The sequence below is a fragment of the Hydra vulgaris genome, chromosome 12 (genome assembly GCF_038396675.1).
Source record: "Hydra vulgaris chromosome 12, alternate assembly HydraT2T_AEP".
Taxonomy (NCBI): domain Eukaryota; kingdom Metazoa; phylum Cnidaria; class Hydrozoa; order Anthoathecata; family Hydridae; genus Hydra; species Hydra vulgaris.
Genome location: NC_088931.1, coordinates 64,691,701 through 64,697,870, shown reverse-complemented (window position 1 = coordinate 64,697,870; position 6,170 = coordinate 64,691,701). Strand labels below are relative to the sequence as shown.

Below are 6,170 nucleotides of genomic sequence, written 5' to 3'. Positions count from 1 at the left end.
GTAATGAAAACATTAGCAATGAAAACATAAGCAATGAAAACATTAGCAATGAAAATAAACATTTGCAATGGCTACATGTAATATATTACTCATTAACCTTAATGCAACAAATCAATTTAAATTTACTTTAATGTACATGTTTTTAAACCACTTGCGGTTTTTATTAACTACTTAAGTAGTTATGGTAAATTTTCTCTTAACAAAATTTATTTTTGTGTTTTTTTTTTCTGTTGTTTTAAAATGCGACACATTGGAATTAAAAGTATTTAATAGAAATATTCAAACTAGGCATCTTGTTTATTTTTTAAATAAACAAAACTTATTTTTTAGCTAAATATTAACATGAATCAACTGACAACTTTCAAAATTCTTGCAACATTTTGTGTTTGCATCTCATTTATATGTACATTACCATCAAGTTACAAAACGTTAAAAGATATTATTATTAATCGGTGCAATGACTTTCAAAAGAAATATACAAATGATCATGAACTAGCCTTAAAAAAAAGAATCAACTGCAATACTTTGTGGAATACCTTTTTAAATAGTTTTTCTGGAAAAGATATCTGCCAAATAAAAAGTTACGACGAGCTATTTAAAAGTATAAAATTAAAGCCAATCAAAAATAAGGTAAGTTGCACCCTCTTACATTCTTACCTATAAGGTACTTTTAATTAATCTTTAAAATTTCATATTGTTTTTAAGATTGCAGGTTAAAGCTATCTTATTTTATCTCCATCTTTTTGAGTTTTGATTTAAATATTGAAACTTTAGCATATAATAAGATTTTTGTTAAGTTATGTGTTCTCCAGAAAACTTTATTATATAACTTTAGTTTCAATACACTAAAAAAAATAACTAATCTGAAGTACCCAAACAATATTTCAATTTTTTCAAAATTGGAAATAAAACAAGATAACTCTTACCTCGCAATATATATAAACTTATAACGATTAGTTATATCAAATTATGATTTAAAGGCATTATTCTGGTCAGGAACCAATTATATTGCTCACAACTTCACTGAAATAAAGAAAAACTTTTATACTTTAGAAGATACATTTCCGGGGTAAGACAATTACTTTTTAATATAATCTTTTAATATAATCTTTTAATATAATCTTTTAATATAATCTTTTAATATAATCTTTTAATATAATCTTTTAATATAATCTTTTAATATAATCTTTTAATATAATCTTTTAATATAATCTTTTAATATAATCTTTTAATATAATCTTTTAATATAATCTTTTAATATAATCTTTTAATATAATCTTTTAATATAATCTTTTAATATAATATTTTAATATAATCTTTTAATATAATCTTTTAATATAATCTTTCAATATAATCTTTTAATATAATCTTTTAATATAATCTTTTAATATAATCTTTTAATATAATCTTATTTGATTTATATTAATAACAACTCTGCGTCAGAATTTAGAACAATATCCAAACAAACTTTTCCTAATAATCTATTTTTTACAGTACAACGTGATCTTAATAAACACAAATTACATTTGTGGATCTGCGCTCGAAAGCTTGTTGATACTAGGTGGAAATCTATAGTATAAACACTCTTGTTAATAGGGTAAACTGGGGTAAAGTGAATTAGGGGTAAAGTGAACTATTTTTTCAAATTAAAAAATTATCACGTTTAAAAAACTTTTTGTAAAGTTATTTAGTATTTTTTTTTGCTTAATGCAACATTATAAAAATTTTCAAAAAAAAAAAATAATAATAATAAAAAATAGCCTTTGTTTTGATATAATAATGACCATTTTAAAAAATGAGTTTGACGGAAGTTTTAAAATTACGTTAACAAGTTTTGCGGTTTTAGTAAATTTAAGATTTATTGTTATTAATGCGAATATCATTATTATTTATATACATTATGAAGGTAATATAATGCTGCTTTAAAAAAATTGTAGTTTTTATTATGATATAAAACAACTAAGTTTTTAGTTTGTAAATTAATTTAGTTCACTTTACCCCATATTTTTATGTCTATTGGGGTAAAGTGAACTAATTTTTTTGTTAGGTTTTCTTATCGAATGTTTTTGTAATAAAATTGTATAAATTCATCATAATTGCTTAATTAAATTGATTACTCTTAAAATAAATATTTGTTTTAGAAATTTTTTAAAAATTAATTTCAGAAATATAATATATTGAAATAATGCGCAGAAACTACATTAAGATAAAAGAATTTTGAAGAAAAACATATCTTCGGGGATAGTGCAAAACCGCGTAACTATAAATAATATAATACCGCGTATCTACAGTACATTTTTTTTACTGGAAAATTTCAAAACTTTTTTTTATTTCAACAGATTTTGGGTTCATTTTAGTATAAAAAGTATTATTTTGATATATGCTTGAACAAGTTTATGAAACTTGTTCAAGTATATATCAAAGTAAATGGGTTTCAGAAAAAAATTGTAAATGGTGTTGCTGGTGAACAGTGGTTTTGTTATTTTATAAGAACTCCAGAGCTTTTGACATTAATAAGAGCCTTAGCTTGTAACAAAACTGTAATTAACGCAAAATATTAGGCTATGATGAAAGTGGGTTTTGCACTAACCCAATAAATAAATGAAATATTTGCAAAAGAGGTATTAAAAACCCTGTAACTATTGCTCCTGGATCAGGAAAAGAACAGCTTACTCTACTAGCAACAATATCAACTGCAGAAAGAAATTTTCCTTCATTTATTTAGTTTGCTGATGGTCATATGAGTCATATTACTTTAGAAACTGTTAAAAAAGAAATTGAAAATTATATATCTATGTTGTGTTTTCCTCTGTTCTCGTTTGCTTTAGACACTTGATGTGGGAGTCATTGACCAAGTTAAACATGTATGGCGTGAAATTCTGGTTAACTGTTATACCGAGTCAACGCTAAAGCTGGTTGGGAAATCTGTTTTTCCTTCTTTATTAAAAAAACTTTATGATACTTCTTTTAAGCCAGCTCATTTAGTACAATCATTTCTAATCAAATGATTGTACTAAATGAGCTGGCCGGCTACAATCAAAAATGGAATTTTTTCTTTTGATCCATCTGCTATAGTATCTAACAAATTAACTCCTTCTGAAATCTATGAACACCCTTTTTCTCAAAAACAAATAATTATGATAACAACATCCCTCAAAACATCACTTTGAACACCAATGTCAATGATTTTTTATTTCAGAAGTCAACAAACAAATACAATTTACAAAAAACTATAATATTAGTAGACCAAGACTTAAAAAATGAAAAAATAAATCAACTTATCATATCACACGTAGATTGTTTTACTGGAAACAAAACCATAAGAGAAATAGTGAAAGTACAGTTATTGACCACAAAGGGTGATGCTACAACAAACAACCTACAAAAAAAGACATTATGTAGGTGAGTGTCTAACATCAGAAGTTGTGTTTAAAAGATTAAACGATAAAGCAAATGAAATCTTTTAAAGAAAGATAAAGCAGCAAGGTAAAATACAGAAGGAAAAAAAAAATGTATCAGAAATAACAAATATAAAATAGTTAAAGATGAAATAGTTCACTTTATCTCCATATGGGGGTAAAGTGAACTGGTGAACATGTTTTGTTTGAATATATATTTAATATTGTAATAATTTTTAATCTTAGTATTCTGTTTTATGTTGTACCTAATACTTTAAATGGTATAAATTTTGAAAACTGTAAAATCTTAGGCTTTTATTTTGAAAATTTTTCATTTAAATATTGAAAACAGTTCACTTTACCCCAGTTTACCTTAGTTGCTTGATTCCCCTGGTTCCGTAACGCTGATAAGATAACTATTAATATGAAAAAAATAAAATATATAAAGTTCTTCAAAAAAATTTTCAACTTAAAATTTTTAATTTTCAAAAGCCCTAAACAAAAATACATATATTGTAGAGTTGCTGACCAGGAGGTTTCGTAAAGTTCCAGGAAAAAAAAATTATGTCAAAAAATAACAGGAAGAATTTATTTTATTTTTTGTATCGAATTATTAAAAACAGTTTAAACAGTTGATGTTTAATTTCCAAGTACTTATTAGAAATATAGCGTTTTGTAAATTGAATTTCAAAACAAAGTTTTTTGCTATTTACGAAATTAATGATTTCGGAAATGCGAAAGTAACACTTGCAAAACGAGTGCTTTCACTACTTTAAAGTCTTACAAGAAAATTTCTTCGCGAGTGCAACTTCCGGAAAAATCTCAAATGTAAGAAAATTTATCAAACACGTCATAATAGATGTAATTAATTATGCTTTATAAACTGAAAACTTTTAGCTGTATGTAACTACTTACGTAACTTACGTAACTTACGTAACTTACGTAACAATGTAACTACTTACGTAACTACGTATTTTTTTATTGATACTCCAAGGCGTGGTAAACAAAAATAAGCAATTGCTTTTACTCAGCGTTTTTAAAGGAATGGTCAGCTTTACGTGAATAAAAATTTGAACAACTTTGCTCAAATTTTTTAACTGTTTAGCTTTATTTTTTTTGTTCTAATTTTGTACTATTGTTACTTTTTCAATTTACTTTTTTCCGAGTTTAATATGTTACAGAATAATAAAACAAACCATAAAGTTACACCTCGCTAATAATTATTATTTAATTATAAGCGAGGTGTAATTTTATTGAATGGTGGGCTTTTTTTTTTTTAAATTGAACTCCTAAGAGTTTTTGAAAAGTTTTTACATAAATAACATTTAAAAATAAACTCGTATTATGTAACGAATTATAATAGTATAAAAATATACAGCATACAAAGTGTGGGTACTGCGAATTTGTTAAAACAATTAAACACGAATTTGTTAAAACTTTTTTATTATTCGTATAAGGCTTGATAATCTCATTTTTAAAGAAGACGCTTTTAAATTGTGTATACAATTCAAAAGTGACACGACATCTTGCGAAAATTTGCAAGATTTTTTTTTATCAAAATTGAACTTTTTTGAGAGCTTTTTTTACAGTACAAGTGAAAACATATGATTACTTTTTGAAATACTATATTAAAAAAAAATTGTTTTATAGCTTCGCATATATTATTATTTTCAATTTTTATTTTTATTTTTTATTATGCTTTGTTTTGATTAACATTACAGGGAGTCCCGAGTTCGATATTGGACAATCCCGGGATTTCGGGAGTCTTTAAGACGATTTAAACTTGATTACATGCAACACTGCAGAAATGCATAAAAAAATAGAAGTTTTCATAAATATACTAATTTTATGAAAAAGGGTTGCTATATGTACTTTTTCAGGGCAAAACTGCGTATTTCATTGAAAAAATGTATTTTTTTAGCGACGTCCTACAACATAAACTAAGCAGATTGTTCAGCCAGTTTTAATTCTTGATGCGCTTAAATTTCTTTAGGAAATTTGTCATTAATTTAATCTACATTTTAATTAAATATGCGTATCAGTGACCGGGGATAGTTCTTAGCAGGGGTAAATTGACGAATTATTTTAATCTTATGAGTGTATAAGTTATTGCAAATTATATGTTTTTTGAACAAAAACTTAACTAAACTAACTTATGAAATATTATTTTAACTTTACCAACAAAACAATAGTTTTTATTTAAAAAAATCATAAAGTTTCCAGTTACAAATAGTTAAATTTTTCATGCCAGTATGAAGGAATTGAACTTTTTATCTGCGACAACGAAAATTTGACCAAACGGTATCATCTTTTGAGATTGCTTTTTGAGTTTACATTTTTTGAAAAATATTTCCGTCGGAAAAATGCCGCAAAAAAATTTACAGCAAAGGCACCTTATTCTTTCTTCTTTTTCAAAGGCTTTTTTAAAGACACCTTTTGAAAATTGGCATCTCTAAAAATGACTAACTACAACCAATATACAATTAAACAATTTTGAAAATCAAAAAATTATACAAATATAAATATACCTGTATAGCATTTACATAATTTACGTGACCATAAACATAAACAAGCATTTACATAACAAGATTAGGGAAGGTTGCATAAGATGAGAAGTTTCCTAAAATGGTATAACCTCTTTTACGGATAGGCTTCTGATTTTTATGCAAGTTTATTTAGTTAAGTATATTCATATAAGTTAGACGGTGTTATTTATTTTAATTACGTGGTTGTATAGTTAATATTCCCTCATCGTTTTATTGTTAAAAAAAA

At 25.1% G+C, this 6,170-nt stretch overlaps 1 protein-coding gene across 1 annotated transcript in view; it reads left to right on the top strand.

Annotated features, from left to right (window-relative positions):
• Positions 1-334: 334 nt before the first annotated feature.
• Positions 335-6,170, top strand: part of LOC136088926 (ADP-ribosyl cyclase/cyclic ADP-ribose hydrolase-like) — a 32,171-nt gene continuing 26,335 nt past the window's right edge. The window contains exons 1-2 of the mRNA XM_065814103.1: positions 335-630; positions 981-1,069. Coding sequence (XP_065670175.1) covers positions 343-630; positions 981-1,069 — 377 coding nt within the window. The 5' untranslated portion in view covers positions 335-342. The remainder of the gene's footprint in view (positions 631-980; positions 1,070-6,170) is intronic.